The sequence below is a fragment of the Corvus moneduloides genome, chromosome 1 (genome assembly GCF_009650955.1).
Source record: "Corvus moneduloides isolate bCorMon1 chromosome 1, bCorMon1.pri, whole genome shotgun sequence".
In the NCBI taxonomy this organism is placed as follows: domain Eukaryota; kingdom Metazoa; phylum Chordata; class Aves; order Passeriformes; family Corvidae; genus Corvus; species Corvus moneduloides.
Genome location: NC_045476.1, coordinates 143,214,990 through 143,230,325, shown reverse-complemented (window position 1 = coordinate 143,230,325; position 15,336 = coordinate 143,214,990). Strand labels below are relative to the sequence as shown.

The following is a 15,336-nucleotide window of genomic DNA, read 5'->3' as shown; positions in this document are numbered from 1 at the left end:
ACCAACATGGTGTAGTAGAAGGTGTCCTTGCCCATGGCAGAGAGGCTGGAATTAAATTATATTTAAGGTCCCTTCCAACCCAAACCATTCTGTGATTCTCCAGGAAGAGAATTGACATTTGTAAGATGGTTTCTGCTCAGACACAGGCTGGTCATCATGACAGAAATCTTATGTGTCCCACAGTGATATATGAGCCAAGCTCACACATACCTGGTGAAGCAACCACTGTGGTGCAAAAGCAGTTGCTGTTCTAGGGAGGACACCCATGACGCAGGGCATTGGAAAACCCACTGCTGGAGATTTGATTCACAGCCTCTAGGGGCATGCACTCAGGTCATCATCAGTACCCACACATGGATCTGATTTAGCACATTACTTTAAATGACCAATGGAACACATGACCTCATCCTCTGCTCACCAGCTGCATTGAAGTTTTACCTCCAGAGCTGGATAGAGACCCTTTTGTGGTCTGGCTTAAGATCAGTGGTGTTTCCTTCCTGGAGTGCTGGTTGCCTACTGAGTCCTGAGCAGCGTTTGTGACCCCCAGTGGAAAATTGGGAGGAAGGAGCTGCAAGGGGTTGCATCCTGAGATGCAGCCATAACGATAGGATCAGCCTCTGGAAGAAAAAGAGCCGCAGAGAGACTGAGTTCTCTGCTGGGAGTAGTGGGGATTTGTTACAATTACTAATGTAAAAGTGCAATAAGACGATGGGGTAAATGAAGTGGCAGTTTCTGCTTTCTATTCCCTGCTGTCTCCTTTTTCTTTAACACTTCATGACGAGGCTGACAAGGCCACTTCTCCACCTCCTCACAAGGGAGCACGTTGTCATTTAAACAGTACAAGTCTTCGGGAGCAAGAAAAAAGTTTTTATTTAGTTGCTGTTTTTTGAAGCTGCTGTGTGTGCAGGATGAAGTTGTCAAACTTTGGGCAAGATCAGTGCTCAGGATTTGATGCTAGAGCATTAAGGCATAAGGAAGCAAAACCCAACCCCTCTGCTTCTGCAAGGCTGGGGTGGTGTCCATGTGACAGCACTTCCCCAGAGTGGAAGGAGGCTGCTGTGTCCCTGTAACAGTGCTGATCTCAGCAGAGACGTCTGTGCTGCGGTGTGCTGAGATGTCTCATCACACACTTCCCACTGGCTCCAGTGACATGTGTTCCCAGAGCATGAAAAACACAGTGTGTGTGTGAGCCCAGAACATGCTGCTGGAACACCCACTGGAGGATCCTGAGGAAACGATGCAAGAGGGGAAGGACCTCCAGTGGCCATGCACCAGAAGCTATGGGCTGAACTCTTGAGTAATGCTTCTCACTGAACGCTTATTGTACCCAGGTTGTGGCACTGATGCTGTAATAGTTAGCAGAGTGAGCCCTCTCACTTCCTGCATTCTTGTCTCTGAATCCCCTTGCACCCATCAGTCATGTCTTGGTGACACCTGGCAGGCAGCCAAGCACTTCACTCGGAGCAGTTCTGTTGTCTGCTTCTCCTGCCGACTCTAAGCCACTACAGAAACATACGGGCTGGAAATGGTTGGATTCTGCTGTTTGGCTTAAATAAGAATATTATAATCGATTTGTAATAAGGCTGTTGTTCCTTCACACGTTTGGGAATGCCTTTTCTTAGTCTGGGAATACCTAGCCACGGCAACAATCTCCCCCCCACGTGCTTGCTGGACAACTTGTTGCTCCTTATAAATGTTGACGGGTAACAGTCTCTGTGGCTGGTAGGCACTGCCTGTTCAGAGTTGTCCAGGCACCTTCTTGGATAAGTATCATGAAACCTGAGGCTGTGAGCATAGAGTTGGATCGTGCTTTACAGCCTGCAAACAGTTGTTATGCTGGGTTATATTACCATGACCTTGTTTATAAAAACTGATGGTATGTTTGTCTTTTCTACAAGCTAATGGGGCTCCTCATAGCTCCGTAGAAGTGACCTTGAATGGGTTTTTAATACACTTAGGATGGCTTGCAATGCGTCAGAACATTTTGAAAGTGGACAGGGAGCTCTATCAAGTACCTGTTGTTTGACCTTGCTGAAATGGCATCTTTAAATGACTGCTTTCCAAAATACTGAATCCTGCTTGAATGTTTTTAATTTCTTGGCTTCATAGAAAGTCTGCAAATCTTACTGAAAATTAGACAGTCTGATTAGGAAATTATTTGATGAAATAACACAATACATTGAAGAAACTGTCAGGAGACCTATGATCCTGGCTGCCCTGTCAAATAGTGGATATGTTAACACATAAGATAATGGTGTTCCAATAGGAATGGTTTGATTGATAATGATTTTCCTTCAGGATAATGTAAAAACCAGGCCCTTTTCTGGGGGGAAAAAAACCCTGTATGTGGTTTTCAATGCAAACCTGCCTAGTTTTTTCGTTCATGAGATTTAAGAAGGTGTTCTACTGAAGGACAGCAAAACCACTGACACGCCCTTTCCATTTCCACTTGTTTACTACTTAAGCCCTAGACAAATGTGCAGAGGTATTTCTTATCACTTTACTCACTGCAGCATGAACTCAGTGACTGAAAAGTAAAATAATTTGATTTTGATTGGGTTATAATGTGCTATGAGAAAACCACCATTATATTGTTCTTCTTAAACTAATAATTATTTTTGTATTTCTTTGTTTTGTGATTTGCAGACTCAGCTTTTGGGAGTTTTACTTGCTGCTGCTTCAAATTTTCTCATTAGTGTCTCTTTGAATATACAGGTATGATATGGTTTCTCTTTATTCAGAGTTGTTTACATTTAGCAAGTAGTTACATTGCAGTTTGGTTTTGGTGAAGTTCAAAATGCAAAATTGTTGCATTTAATAAACCTTCTCTCTTTCATTAACTGTAATCTAGCAGTGCCCTGCTGTAGTTTCTGGAAGTTGGGAGTTGTTGGGAGCTCTCAACCTGTTCTGTGCTGTGATTGTCATACAGGAATAGCAGAAATGGTTATAACTCCTCCTCCTTTGAATGTGCCAGAAGGAAATACCAGCTGCGACTCACTTGTGGTCCCACTGAACCTGGGAGGAAGGAAGGATACTATGAGAGACAGTATCAAAAGCTTTGATGAATTCCAAAAAGATTACATTAACTGGCTTTCCTAGATCAACTAGGTGGGTTACCCTATTATAGAAGGAAATCAGGTTTGACAAGCAGAACTTTCTCCTCATGAAGCTGTGCTGGCTGTGACCAATGACTATGTTGTCCTCCAGGTATTTTTCAATACGTCCCAGAATAATCTCTTCCATTATTTTACTGGCACTGAAGTGAGACTGACAGGTGTATATTTTCCAGGGTCCCCTTCTTGCCCTTCTTGAAAAGTGGGACAATGTTCACCAGCTTCCAGTCAGCTGGGACCTCTCCAGATCCCCAAGACTGCTCAAAAGCAATCGAGAGAGGCTTTGCAATTATATCAGCTAGTTCTTTGAGGATTCTTGGATGAATCCTATCAGGCCCTATAGATTTGTAGGGATCCAGCTGGAGCGGTAGATCCTGAACAAGTTCAGGGTTAGCTGGGATTTGATCATTCTCACAGCCATGGTCCTCCAGCTCAGGGTACTGAGACCCCCTTGATCTGTCATCCTTGTTGAAGACAGAGGCAAAGAATGCCTTAAACACCTCTGCCTTGTCCATGTCCCTGTTTGTGAAGTGCCCATCCTCATCCTGTAACAGGCTGATGCTATTTCTATGCTACCTTTTGCTATTATATGTCTGAAAAATCTCTTTTTATTGTCATCCACATTTCTGGCCATCTTCAACTCCAGCTGAGCTTTGGCCACACAAACTTTCTCCCTACAGTGGCAAGCTGCATCTCTGTATTCTTTCCAGGTCACCTGACCTTGCTTCCACTGGGCACACACTTTCCTTTTTTCTCTTATTTCCAAGGGAAGATCCCTGTTCAGCCAAGCCAGTCTTCTGCCTCTTCTGCTTGACTTCTGACATTGGGGAATTGCTGCTCCTGTGTTCTTAGGAGGTGATGTTTAAAAAGTGACCAGCACTGACAGACCCCAGCACTACAAAAACATTTCCCAGGGGACTTTTCTAACTAGTTCCCTGAGCAGCCTGATGTCTGCTCTCCTCATGTCCAGAGCTGAGGTTTTGCTGCACTTTTCCTCCTGTCAACAAAGATTTTAAACTCGAGCATTTTGTGGTCTCTGTGGCAAAGATGGTACCAGTCACCACACTGGTGACGAGATCTGCTCTGTTGACAAGCAGCAGATCAAAGAGGGCCTCTTTCTGAGTCTGCTCCCTGAGGACCTGTTCCATAAATGCATAAAGACATAAAGGTTTTAGGAATACTGGACCCCAAAACAACTTTGACCAATTTAGCTTTTTTTCCTGCAATTAAGATAATCTGAGTAAACACTATTTAAATCATAAAAGTAATGGGAGGTGCTGCCCTTACAACTGTGGTAAAGGGTTGTGGGATGTCATTTATAAAATCCTTTCTGTTTTAATAATTAGAATACATACTCAGTAGAAAGTTAAATTTTTCATTATAATCTTTATCTTGTAGACTTCATTGTATTTTTAGGTCTTCTAACAAAAGTTTTTAAAGCACAGAAAACATTGTTGTATAAATTGTCCAGAAGAAGTATTTTTGCTAGCTGGTATTTTAGAAGTTGTACAGGCCTCATATAAAGCTATTTCTTGCTTTTTCTGTAAAGGATGAAACAGAAAGTTGTGGAATATGAAATCTTCTATTCATAGTAACCCACTTCATTAATGGTAGAAGGTTCTTCAGTGGTTCCCTCCTATTTTAAACATCATTAGCTGGAGAATCCCATAGAAAGAAACCTGTTTAGCCAGAGGTGGTAGGCAAGTTGAGGTGACTGCTGCCTCTCCAACATGAGTTCCAACCTGCTGGTGGTGACAGCACTAGGACAGGCTCTAGGAAGACCTCTGAAGTTGAAGTGGAAAGGTAAAGGTGAAGTGAAGAAAAGTGAAGTGGAAATTCAGTCTAGCCATAATGATGAGGTTGTTCAGACTTCACATCTTTTGTCTGCTGAGGGTACTGGATGTCAAAGTAGATGCTTCGCAAGGGGATGTACTGAGGCATAAAGGCTGACTTCTGCTGACAGCCATAATCATAACAGCCCTTCCTGGATTTGAATGATCAGCTTTTTAAATGCTGGTTAGGGAAACCCAATAGCTCTCACTGCCATTTGGCAGAAAGTTTAAACTGAATTTTTTTTATCCTTTAAATTAGGTTTTTCTCCATTCTTCTAAATATGAATAATGACTTTCCCTAGATCTCAACATTTATCTTCACACTCCTATTAATGGGACAGGCCAAATTTTTTTATTCTCTGTCCCTCTCTGATCATGCAGTCCATTATCCTGCTTCTCCTCCCTCTAGCAGCTATAACTGAGTTATAAACAGCCTCCACCTAAATACCATTTGCACACATTACTGTGCAGAGAAGATGGACATCTGGAGAACGAAGGCTGTAGGGGAGTTGCTGAGCTCACCATCCTGTGTTCGCTTCACATCTTTAAATCTCACTATGCCCTCAAAAGTTAATCCTACAAGATTCTGGGGTGAAAACGCATCTCAGGATTCAGTTAAAAACTTGTCCTATTTAATTTTCGGCAGAAACTTGTATTCTTGAGTGATAATTTGAATATTATTTAATATTAATTTCATCTGTATCTTTGTTGGACTTTTTTTGTTTCCTTGTTTATAAAAATGGAAAATCCTGGATGTTACTGTGAAGAACATCTGTCTCAAGTTTGATTTCCTTTTGCTCTTTTTCTCCTTGGAGGGCTAAACTTCTTCCTAGAATTTCATCCCTTGAACAGGTTCCACAGCATGAAGCTCCAATAATGTGCTGCATCTTCTCAACAAGGGCACTGACTAGGACTATGGGGTGTTATAGACTTTGCTGTTGGCCCATACTCTATCAAGTAGCCTACAGAGAAGGATGAGAGTATGAGGAAAATTCTTTACAACCTCCCCAGGCTCTGCAGGGAGACTTCTAAAGTCAGATAGCAAGTGACGGAGAAAAAATTTCTTTTACCACCACTTGTACTGTAATAACTGTATCATTTGATTCCCACCTTTTTTGACCCATGTGCAGAGAAACTGGAGAGCAATTTAAGAAAGGAAATGATAATCTGCAGAATTAATGTGGTAAACATTGCATCATTCCCAGTTACGACACTTTCTTGATGGAGACTGCCTGGACTCTATTTCAGAAGATCAGTGTGATCAAAGACAAATTACCGTTCCATGTACAGGTTCTTGCTGTACAGCCAGAGAGAAAACAATTACAACTTGTGTCAATGACACCTTCTTCATGTACCAGGAAGTGTTGATGAAGTATTACTTGAGTATATGTTATACCTGTGCCAACTGTTTTTTCTTCAGAAAATAATGCTTTACTTGTGATCTCCTTCTAAGGTCAAACAGGAGATTGTAGCCAAATCATAAATTCTATTTAATTAATTTAGAGTCCTCCCTACAGAACATGTGATTAAGTGCTGCCTTTTCCATTTTGAAATGATATTTCTGGCGAGGATAGATTTCATGGACAGGAACACCCTGTTGTCTGTTCCTCCTGTCCCAGTTTGTTGCCACAGTTCTGATTCTGCCCTGTCTCCTGCCTTTGAGTGTTTCCAGATTCAGAGCACAACTGCTGAGCTTTGCTTTGAGACAAGAACAGATGTGTGTGGTGATAGCTAGGAAGCACTAGCTAGTACTCACTTAGCATTTTTGGGGTTTATTCAGAGGCCTGACTTTTCAGCCCTTTCCACCATGGCTGAGAAAGCACATCTGAAGCAGCACTGAGTTAACACAAAACTCTGCAGCAACAAGCTCAAAGTCATGTTTAAAAAGAAAACCTCGATGCACCTGCAACTTGAAGTTGACAACCCCCTTAATTATTCCCCTTTTGTCAGACATAAGAACACAATGGAAGTCTTTCTATTCATGCCTGTTCCTAATAATTAATTTTCTAGAAATGCGCTCATCGCCGACTGGTTTGCCAAGCACAGCAGAAGCCCTACTACACGAGCAAGCTATGGTGGTGTGGGATTGCCCTCCTAGGGCTTGGAGAGGTGGGCAATTTCACAGCCTATGGATTCGCCCCCATTGCTCTTGTCGCTCCACTGGGATGTGTTTCTGTTATAGGTGAGACGATTTGCAATTTCTTGCTTGGGTATATGCTTTAATCAAATGCTTGCTTGTGGCTAGAGGAATAATACCACAGAAACTGCAGCAGGAACAAGAGGAAAATGTTAATGTCGTGGTTTGAAAAGAAATTATTCATATAATTACATGAGCTGACAGTTTGACAAAAACTGTCTACTTAAACCAAAGACTCTTCTAATATATTTCTTTTTCCATGGTTTTGTCTTTTGCGTCACTCTGTGCTCTGCTAGTTCCTGCCCAGTGCTGTAACTGTTGCCAGCTCTGCAAGCCCCCAAAGAGGGGGACTGGCATCCTGCTGCACGCACAGAGCTGAGCTCTGATCCCGAGTACCTACAGCGTATTTGCTGTGTTACCATCACAGCAAGTGGTTTCTGCTACCTCTTCCCTGCCCATCACCATGATTCATGTTGATGTGGGTAAACTTGCTTGACTCTCTGGAGTGTGCGACAAAAAGGGCCTAGAAATTTCCAGAAATGTTTAGTACATTTACAGGCATTATTAGACATGTTCATTTGTTCCTTTATGTACAGATTAATTGGACTTTAGCTGCAGTGATATGATCTCGCTCTTTACTTCATGTGGGGTTTTTTGTTATTAAGGTGCTCAGACAGTATGAGATGTCTGTTTCTTTGACAAAGTAACACATTTAAAAATATGTCTTCATGTTGTACTAGTGTAAAGCAGGGTAGACAGGGAAATATTGTACGGAGGCAGTAAAAACAGGAGTACAGGGTGCAGCTGCATCCCTTAACCTAGACACTTCACATCCACAGCTGAAACATCCAGGACTGAGATATCTCAACAGTTCTGAATATGCTGGAGCTCATTTACTTGCTATTTGCAAGTGATAACAGTTCATGGCCAGCAGCTACCAGTTGCATGCTTGGAAGTGACATTGCAGTGAGTGATTCTCCATGGGGAGGTAGAAAAGGTGAATTATCTTCCCATGGACTGCCTGGCTGCAGTGGAAGGAAGCAGCTAACCATGTGTGGGTGCAATTTAGCAGAGAGAGAGGGGGAAGGAAACTGCAGGCAATTTACTGTAACCTTTAATGTTAAATTATTGCAGAATTTCAGATATAAAGCCATGTTAGTTCTTTATAGTAGGAAAGATTTCTCAAAGAAAGGAATGAGATATTACCTGAGTTGAAAATGTAAATTAATATGACATATCCCAGTGTGATTTTGGTGGCAGTAGTTGTATCTTTAACAATTGTAGGCATTGTCAGACATCTCTGAACATCAAAGAATATTGACCAATCTCATTTGTTGCCCAAACTGAATAAAATGCAAATAGCGAAAATGAGAAAGAAAAAGCAAAAAGCAGTGAGTAGGAAAAAAGACGTCAATATTTATTAAACTGAAAAAGATGAGATCACATTTAGGGTTGATTTTTATCCAAGCAGATTCCTTCTTTGCTTTTGCAAAATGCGAAGAAACATTGCATCTGGTGATTCCTTCATTCTCCCCTTCCCTTATTTATAACAAATACCAAAAACCATTTTCCTAACTGTTATGTCTTACCAAAATTCTCATCTGCTTTTTTTATTTTTAATGGCCCAGAATGATTATTCTGGAAGATTCCAGAAAGCACATTATCTTATATTCCATTCCCATAAATCAGCTGATAGTATCCATTTCATAGCCCAAACAATAGAAATATCTGAAATTTTATTTAGTCTAGCAGACATTCCCTTAAGGAAGGGCAAGTAAAAATTGTGTAGACAGCCAATTACAGCAATAACTTCCCAGTAACACTTCCTACTACAAGATACTTTCCTGTCTTCTGAAATTAAAGCCAGAGAGATTTTAATTTTAAAAGAGTTCATCATTTAGGGCAATGACAAACTGACCAAGTCAAATGTGTATCATCTGCTAACAACTGGGCAATGGGTAGTTTAGGCAGCAGGTCTTCCAATTTAAAAGATCAAAAATATTTTTCTCATTAAGTTGTGACCTCTTTTAAGTGGTGGAGGGTGGCCTTTGCAGAGTCTAGCTGACAGGTTTTGTTGAGGTATTGTTTGTTGGGGTTCCTCCCCCCTGGCATGGGGTCCTGTGAGAGGGGACCCTGGAGTAGAGTCACGGCCTGCAGGGTTTCCCTACTTCCTGGTCAGTCCTGTTCCCCATTGGTTGTTTTGTGTTCCCCTGCCCGAAAAGGACCCTGCTGGTCCGGTGATTGCGAGGTTCTTCCGCAGGACCCCGGCCATGCGGCTGGAAAATAAAGATCTCTGAAACATCTGTCAAGAATCGGTCCCTATTTTCTTTCCACGGGCCTCGCTGTCTATACATGTTGCAGAAATCCCAGCAGCAACAATTGTTGAATTTGTGTCTTTCATAAATTAATATTTTTTAATGAACAAATTAAGTACTGGATAACAAACTCCAAATGTGTACCTCAACCCTAAGTCCAAACTCCTGAGAAGCATTTTGTTCCCAAATTCAGTGTCAACATGTCCCCCCGTATGGTAAGGGCTGACTTTCACTGACATTGGAAATGCAGTACATACGGTGTACTGAAGAGAAATGTGCTTTGCAGTATGTCCAGTCACCTAGGGGATTCTCTGCAAATCCCTGTGACTCTGGGTTTGCAGGGAAAGTTTCCTTTGCTTGGAAAGCAGGGTTTGGAGGAGGATAAGGCAGACAAGAGTCTCTGCCCAGGATGGATTTGGGCTGTACCCGTCATATATCTCCAGACTTCTGAGACAGGAAGCATCTTAAAATAGATGGAGCCAACATCTATTATGCTCTGCTACCACATTTAACTATATTCAACTGAATTTTGCACGTAACCCGGAATCAATTAAATAGTGAAAAGTTTTTGCCTCTTTCTATTGAGCTGGATGCTTCCAGTGTTGTGTTTTAAAAAGAATACAGCACCAAAGATCATGAATTGGCATGGCACCAAGGGATTTAAATTTTTTTTTTTATAATTAAGCTAGAAAAACTATATTTTTCTTCTTACACAGTGTAAGTATTTCTGTGTGTGGTTGCAATGATGCAAGCTCTACATCTGTTCAGGGTTTTAAATAGTTTGAGAAGACAGCAGTTGTTTTCTTCAAGAGGAGAAATTAGTAAATTTTTAAGAGTGGAGGAGTAATACATGTTTGATGTGATCATTAAGAAACTTTCTATACTTAAAAAGTAAAACTCATGTTTTACACGTAGCTTGGGTAATTTTAGGTTGCAGTGGTTTTTAGCTCATCATCTTGCTTTTGCCTGCAGAAATGACTTGGGGATGGAAAAGGTGAGGAGAGGCCAGTGGTGTTGGAGATAATTTCTTCTGCAGTTTTCATCATTCTATGGGGAGTTGTTTTACACTTGACTCACTTAGCCTGACATTGTTAAGATCCCTTTGCATTTTTATGTGCTCCGTGTAAACAGTAGTGGGGTGCTTTAGGCTTTGAAAAGTTATATTCCTGATGTACTTCAGGAAGATTCTCAGATACTCTTGTAGAAATTGATTTCTCCCACTCACTGTAATGTAATATCTTTGTGGCCCAAGAACTTGAGATTTTGAGGACTCTGTTACTAATGATATCTAGGAAACATTCACCAAATTATTCTTTAAAATACTTGATTTGTACTTGTCTAGAAGATGCAACAAAAGGATTTTCAGGGTTTTTGCTTCTCTCTGCACTGTGTATTTCCTATAATCCAGGTTACAGAATTAAGCTCACCTTAATGGTCTCTCTTTTGAGCACTTTCTCAGATGGGGAAAAATTTTTCATGTTTTGTTCACTACTTTTCCAGTACTAATCTTTGATCATGTTAGAAATGTTACAGGTTCAGTGTCCAGGACAGCTATCAACAACTATCTGTAATGTCTTTCTTTATATTTAGTGTAGCATTAATATCCGTCATATAAACTAAGAATGGGTTTTAGTAGTCAATTAGATGTAATAAATTTGTTCCCAGCTGTCATTTGAGCTCCAGCAATTAAATGCACTACATAGGTCATCATCTCTCCAGATTTTCCTGACTCTGTGGCAGACTACAATAGCTTGAGTTTAGGGATGGATTGAAGCATCTGCAAGTTTTTCAGTACTGGGATGGTCCTGAATCCCTTCAGCTTGGAAGATAGGCTGAGGGTCTGTTCATATAAAGCAGACTTTGAGGTCACATCTTGAAATGTGACTGGCCACAACTGCATCCTCGTAACTCGAGCACTGCTCAACTGATTTAGGGTAAAATCAACCAGGTGAACTTAAACTGCTTGATTAAATGGAAGCACACCCTTAATTTGCACAAAACAGAGTAAATTCTTGGTCTCAAAATGAAATATTGTTGCACAAACTGAGAGAGGTGCATTAGTCTTTGAATCATGTCTAGTTCTCTTCCCTTGGTATTTCATCCAGACCAGTGGTGAAATGGGTACAAAAGTATTCTTCTGGACGGGTGAGTTTAAATGCCTTTACCTGACTGAGTCTGTTAAGCTTAAGAAAATGAACATTTGAAGCAAATATTAAATTCTGTGGTTTGTTTTTGTTTTTTTTTTTAACTATTGGAGAAGACAGAAGTAGTGCAAGCTGTCTATGCATTTATGAGGAGAGCACTAATCTTTTTAAATAGTACATAAAGCTCATCTAGGAATTGAAAAGAGGAAAAGAAAGGATATACTAATATTTGAATTTATGAACAGTTGTGACAAAAATTAGTGTAAGACTTGACAGTAAAAAAAAGAGGCAAAAAGATCATAAATAGCTTGAGAATCAGGAAAATAGCTTAATAGTGAAATATAGTGAAATAGTTCTGCATAGGAAAAATAAATCATACACCCTCACTTGAGTTTTTTATGGCTGGATTGAATGAAATACAGAGAATACATACTATGAATCAGTATGTATTTTCTATCTTTTACTACTTCTGTTGTGTATTATCCCTTTCTTAAAGAAACAAACAAAACCCAATCCTAACTGCAGCTTTCATGTCTAGGAAGCAGAGGAGTTATTTTGTGAGCTGGATTCTCACCATTCATTGTCTGCTAGTGGCAGAACCCACACATCACACTGGTCTTTATTTCTATTTGTGCTGGAGAAAACCTACATATTGAGACAATTGTAAAGGATCACTCTCCTAAGAGAATGAGCAGCTGACTGAGCTATGTGCAGCACCATTACAGCCCTTCCTCAAGGCACTTAATTGCATATCATGAAGAAACTCTGAATTTTTTATCATTTTTTCAATTTACATTGAAATTCACATGCTGCAATGAATAAAAATTCATTCAATAATGTGAGTATATGATCATTCAATATATAATGAATATATTCATTCAATAACAAATGTAAACCAGCCTGGTTTATGCTGATGTATGAAAAGATGAAGATTTTTAGATAACAATTAAGCTCCTGAACAAACCCCTTCCCCCATTTCCCACCCAACAGTTTTTATGTATCATGATTTTGATGTAGTGTCAAATAATATTTTCCATTTGAGTTTCATGAGCATTCAGAAAGGCTCTGTCATATAGATACAAGCATTTTACAGGACCTATTTACTTCTCAAATTATGGATATTCATATAAGCATGCAATCAAGGCATGGAACAACCCAAGGATTACATCAGGATATATTGGTTCTGTAATGTTTAATCCTTAACAGATCATCTCCCAGATTTTCTGCCCTTCTCTTGGTCTAGCATTGTCACTGGCCATGGGAGTTGGATCTCTGCCTACTTTTGAAAGTTTTACCTTAATAATTAGTGAAAAAACTAAAAATTATTCTGATTCACCCAAAAGTACACAAGTCTTCTCAGATGACCAGGGATGCAGTCTTTGCTTTGATGACTTGACAGCTGATAATCCAGGCCTAGGGTTGTGCATGTTCTGTGTTCCCAAAGCCAGTGATTCAAAACCAGCAAGGCTTCAGAACAGTGATAAATTGCTTGTTTTGTTGCTGAGCTATTGCCAGCTTACTCTTTGACACAATTTTTGGTCTGCATTTCTGTATTGTTGTATTGTATTGCTGACCAATAAAAAAAAATACCAAGAAGAAAACTATCCCTCACTCTGACACAGATCTCAATCTCTATAACTGTCTATAGCTTTTTTAAAAAAATAAAGCAAACAAAAAACCCATTGCAAACACGTATTAATACTTTCCAGCACAGCAATTGCCCAAGTTCCTCAGTCTATTCACTCATAGAGTTAATGTTCAATAGTTTATTAACCACATCAGTATAATGGTGGAAGAGGAGGAAGCACGGTTTCTGTGGAGGGAGAACAAGAGAACCCTGGCATGGGAAAGGGAAGATGGGGGTTGAGTGGTAGGGAGTTAAACTTACGCTGTGGTGATGGGATGAAATCAAGGTGAAGTGGACTAGGAGGAAAGTATGGGGGTATAACATCACTGGTAGAGAGGAGGAGGGGTGGGAAGATGAGAGACATCACACCTGTGATCTGAGGGAGGGTGGGAAAGGAGTGGAGAGTCTGGGGAGTTTCAGCAGGTCTGCATTTAAGAACTGAATTTAGGATAAAGTAAGGGCTTATATTCATGCATCTGGTAGGCCTAGTTATAGCCTCTGGGTGCCCACTTACTCTCTTGCAAAAAGTTCACAAGACCTAGGATAACTCAGGTTAGAAGGAACCTTCAGAAAGTGCCTAACACAACCTCCTGCTCAAAGCAGGATCAGCTTGGAGGCCATCCAACAGAGAGGAGATGGCATCGAGTGTGTGTTGGCCTTTTAGAATGTTGTTTTAAACTGCCTTTTCTGGAAGAGTTAATGTCTTAAGCAACTGAGTGCACCTGAGATTGTGAGTGGGAGCACAAAGGAGCTAAGGAAGAGGAGGAGAGCAGCTGGGAGGGCTGTGGATTTCTCACTGGGCTCCTGGGGAACACTTTGGTGTCTTTTGTCTTGCCAGCCAGAAAAAGCTGCAAAGCCAGCAGAAAGCAAAATTAGCAAACACCAGCCTGCATTCCCAGGGCTCCTTTCATACCCCTCCTCCCTGGCCCATCTCCAACAAGACAGTCAGCTCTTGGTTTCTTTGCTTTGATCTGATTCAAACCTACCTTGAAAATTGAATTATATGAAAGACAATCCCAAAGTCAAACTTGGGAGCTTAAACCCCAGGTAACTAACAAAATTAAAATTAAAATGTCATGTTCTCTTGGCTGTGCTACCATAGCTTGCTTAAAATTTAGTCCTGGAGGTAACAGCCAGAGTTTGAGGGGCTCCTGATCAGTCATGTATATTTTCTAGCATCTCATCAGGTTTGTGTAACTGTTCTCTGCTTATTCTCTTAGGTTTACCCTATTTCGTTTTCTTCTTCACTTGAATGAAAATGGAGCATTGGCAGCTTATCCACAAAGACAGTTGTCTTTTGTGTTCAGAGTACCTCCTGGGTCTCATTCTCCTCACCTTGGTACCTCACCTCTTACTTCAGTTTTTTCTCTACTCCTAGGTGGTCTAATATGTGTTCTTCAAACCTCTCCCATTTTTGGATTCCTCTACATATTACTCTACATCATAAAGAGTATTAATTATACATAGATTCTCTTGAGCTCATGATCGCTGGTGCATTACCAGCTATCTCTGGAGACAGAGCTTGCTGCATTTGAATGCATTATTAAAGCCAATGACAGGCTGAGTGACAAGTTTCATTATCTGGCTGCATTCCAGCACATCCTTGTGCCCACTGCCAGCCTCAGAGGTTGTGCCCCCCCCGCCCCCCCAGCTGACACTTGGGCGTAACTCATCTTACCCCAAATGGGATGCCAACAGTGGAATTGCATTTACTAGACCTCTGCTGAATGCAGAGAGCCCAGACATGGAGTACTCAAAACAAACAAACAAACAAACAAACAACAACAGCAAAAAAAAATCACTGAGATACCAGTCCTTTAAGCAACAGGTCTTTGCTGTGACAGAGACTGTCTAGGTGAGTGGGCTGAGGTGGGATTTGTGAAAGCTGTGAGAGCAGGGAGACAGAGCAGTAATTAATTCCTGCGCTATATTGGATGTTGCTGCTTCTTTCCTGGTTTTTGTCCCTTCTTTTTTCTCTAAACATAGGTAGCTCTGCTATTACCAGTGTTGCCTGGATACCATCAGTGTCTTCACTCCAGCAAAGTCATCACTGAAAAATTGAATAAAGAAAACCGTATCAGGCAACTTAATTTCAATGAGGCATTTTCAGTTGAAGATCCTTTTATTGCACTTACTCATTTGCACAGATCCCCATCACTCTTGATACA

General features: G+C 40.8%; 1 protein-coding gene across 1 annotated transcript in view; it reads left to right on the top strand.

Moving 5' to 3' along the window:
* NIPAL2 (NIPA like domain containing 2) overlaps positions 1 to 15,336 on the top strand; it is a 56,355-nt gene that overhangs the window by 16,339 nt on the left and 24,680 nt on the right. The window contains exons 2-3 of the mRNA XM_032130078.1: positions 2,647 to 2,715; positions 6,956 to 7,127. Coding sequence (XP_031985969.1) covers positions 2,647 to 2,715; positions 6,956 to 7,127 — 241 coding nt within the window. The remainder of the gene's footprint in view (positions 1 to 2,646; positions 2,716 to 6,955; positions 7,128 to 15,336) is intronic.